Source organism: Ixodes scapularis, unplaced genomic scaffold (genome assembly GCF_016920785.2).
Source record: "Ixodes scapularis isolate PalLabHiFi unplaced genomic scaffold, ASM1692078v2 PGA_scaffold12__126_contigs__length_90152505, whole genome shotgun sequence".
Taxonomy (NCBI): Eukaryota; Metazoa; Arthropoda; class Arachnida; order Ixodida; family Ixodidae; genus Ixodes; species Ixodes scapularis.
In genome coordinates this window covers 9,419,233-9,422,551 of record NW_024609838.1, presented here as the reverse complement: position 1 = coordinate 9,422,551, position 3,319 = coordinate 9,419,233, and the positions used below count along the sequence as shown (strand labels likewise).

The following is a 3,319-nucleotide window of genomic DNA, read 5'->3' as shown; positions in this document are numbered from 1 at the left end:
AGAAGAGAGCGCAGACACCGTCGCCCGTGGCTTCCGCGACGGTACTTAACTGTGTGCTACGATCGGTTAGCTTTCTCAACTTGCTGTTGTTTTTGTTGTTGTTTTCAGGATGTACACGGAGGTCACTAGTCCGCGTTAAAGGTGTCGAGAAACGAGCGGCTTCCATGCTTGGAAACATTCACGACGCTGCAAAATCGTCACGGAAAGAGGAAGAGACGCATGAGCTTTGCGTGTCATAGTGACGCAATTTAGACATGACCATTATTATTATTTTTATACATAGTTTATTGTCTGTAAATGTCCTAGGTCATACTCGTTGTTGACATATAAAAATATAAGTTCCCAGAGGCTCAAATTAAGCGTTTCACGTGAGGTAAGTCAACTCTTCTTTGAAAGAAAAAGTAATTGTGAAGATGCAAATACGTGATGTCCATTCAACATTCGGACTCCATCAGTATGCATACCCCGACAACTGCTAATGTTACAGTTGCGGTATCCGCGAGATTGTTTAGTATATGACGACTTTTGTGTAAGTCATTTCTCAAATTTCCATAATAGTAAGTGAAGGGGCACCTTACACCAACCTCCAGTAGAACACAAGGAGCCAGTACTACTGGACGCTATGGCGTCAAGAAAAGATCGTTTTGGCTTAGGTTGGAAATGAACAAAGGAAGATACGGCCTATAGGCACGAAATTGTAAAGATACACACAGCGAGACATATCTATGGTATGTGTGCTTTATGTGCATGCATCTCCTTACGATCATTTTCGAGTTTAAATTCGACATATCAACGAGTCTCAGATAGTCATATGGTTCGCTCCCAGCATTCTTTCGTGACATCACGAAAACTCTGCACTGTGCCCTGGAACCCGAGAGGATGTCTGCCATTCAAGAAAGCACGACAGGGTCAAACGGTCGACTTGTCCTTCTTGCCTGCCTTGTAGCCTGGCGGAGGCTTCTTGACCGGCACCCATATGAGCGACTCGTAGATGGTCGGCCTGTAGGCCAGCACAAAGTTGGCGAAGATACCGATGCAGAGGAGAGTGGACGTCACGGAGGACACGACCAGCTCCCGCAAGGACGCGTGATTGTTCTCTTCCTTGATGAAGGCCGCCGTGGCGGGGAGCATGACCACGGTCAGGGAGAGGTAGAGGAGTCTGTAGAGCAGCGAGAAGGGCACCTCCGTCGAGCCCAGCAAGACGGTGATGAGCGCGAAGGAGGCCGTGAAGACGACGCTGAAGGTGCCCATGAGCATGATGAGCACGTCCATGCGGATGACGTAGAGTTCGTTCTCTCGGTCGAAGTTGATGCCCATCAGGTAGAACATATGGATGAGACCTATCATCACCTGGAACATCTTGAGCTGGCCTCCTGAGGTGCGAAGGTACCCCAAGTAGTAGGATCCCATGATGGTTCTGACGGTTCGTTCGAAGAGACGCTGGTTCCAGACAGGATGGGGATGGCGGTGGCGATGATGCTTGCCGGCTGTCCGCCGCGGAACGCAAAGCGATGTTCGGTTTTCTTCTCCAGAGTCAAGTCCTTAAAGCCGCGATCACAATGCCAATAAAGCATACAGAAGACAGTCTGCAAACACAGTCTGAGGCAGGTTTCTTCCTTGTAGGACGGTTCTCACATTGGTCATACAAAAACTAACATATTCGAACAATACATTTTCTTGGAGCAATTCATATTTGAGAGTGTTTAAATGTGTTTCACTGCTGTGCGGATGCGAGAAACCAGGGCATTCCTGATTCTTATGTCGCGTGCCAAGCTATTCCTTGAATTTAATTCCACGCTTCATTCGAAGCACAGACTCGCTTTCGTATCTCGACGGATCGCAGTCAAACGTACTCAAACGCTCTTAAACTGTGCGTAGGGGCCTGAACAAAACACTGTTCCTGCAGAACACGCAAGCAGCCAAACATGGCGAACGCCAGAAGGATCCCGAGAATGACGAAGTTCAAGATAATAGACATTTCTTTCTATCACAAAATGATGGCGGCGATAAAGGGAAAAAAGTTGCAATATAGGCAGCGTGACGTTTCCTTGACCACCTACAGTCTACAACGACGGGCGCACATCAGAAAATTAAAAAAAGGCAATATACAAAAGTCACCATAACGAATTCAGCAGCTATCACAAATAACGACAGTAACTGCAACTAATAATCATAAGCATTCGTAAAAAAAAAAAAAAAAAACAGTGATAAAACTTCTCTTATTGGAATTTGATTTAAATCTAAATATTTGGATTGTTAAAAATTTTGTAAATTAGGGACATTGTTTTTTAGCGTTTGTGTGCAATAGTTTGTTATTTGCACGACCGCCTTCAAACAGCTGGCGCCACGGGTAGAATACACATTAATAAGTTTTCGGAGACGACCAAGGGTTGTTAGAAAGTTTGCAATTCTAGTGACTTTTATCTTTAAGTTTGTAGCGATACAAATCGTGAATGTTGAAGATGAGGACCTTTTTAAATAGGTCAAATGTATGAGACTAAAGCGAAGCAGTAAGGGCGTACATGGCTCTCACCGCTTTCTTTGGCAACGGATCTACCCTTTCAAGATTCGTTAAAGTGGTTGTGCCCCGAAACTAAATGGCAACAATTATAAATTATAAACCATTAACTTAACGTTGATCGGTAGAGTATAACGATGGCAGTATACCCTGCCAGCAACAACTATATAGATCCGAATAGTACGATGGGCGCGGGTACAATTGGACCATGTGAAACGTCATCACGCGCATCATCCCTGCGCACGCCGCATTTTACAGTAGTAGTCGTGCTCCAAGCTTCGTCATTCGCTGGGGTCCTTCAACTGTTCGCCGTTAATAACTGCCTCCACGTCCTGCAAAAAAAAAAAAAAAAACTGTATTTTGCAAGTTTTTCTTTTTTTTTCTGTTTCTTAGAGTGTATTCGGATGATTTCAGGAGGAATGTTTCCTAGCGTGCTTCGACTTCCTTTGTGTGTGCTTCCGTGAGCACCAAAGAAGCATTCGTCCATGCATTCCGGGCCGTGCCATGTGTCCAGGATAATGGTCTTCCCCGTCAAGCTCGTTTATAGACTGCTCTCTGCTCTTAAAGTCGCGATCGCACTGATAACATCATACAGTCTGAAGACATTATCTGGGCTGTGTTTCTTCTTTGGTCATACAAAGAATATCTGCAGACTTGTTAATACATGCCTCGCACATGTTGACACGTGCCCGCGGACATCACGGCTGCGACGAACAGCGTGTCCCTTATGCCATGTATATGTACGAGCAGCGCGACAAGACAGGTCAAGCTAAAGGGCGACGAACATCACAGAGGGTCTTA

At 45.4% G+C, this 3,319-nt stretch overlaps 1 protein-coding gene across 1 annotated transcript; it reads right to left on the bottom strand.

Annotated features, from left to right (window-relative positions):
- Positions 1–909: 909 nt before the first annotated feature.
- LOC121048140 lies at positions 910–1,410 on the bottom strand. The gene has a single exon (XM_040504148.1). The coding sequence runs from the start codon at positions 1,408–1,410 to the stop codon at positions 910–912; it is 501 nt and encodes a 166-aa protein (XP_040360082.1).
- Positions 1,411–3,319: the final 1,909 nt, after the last annotated feature.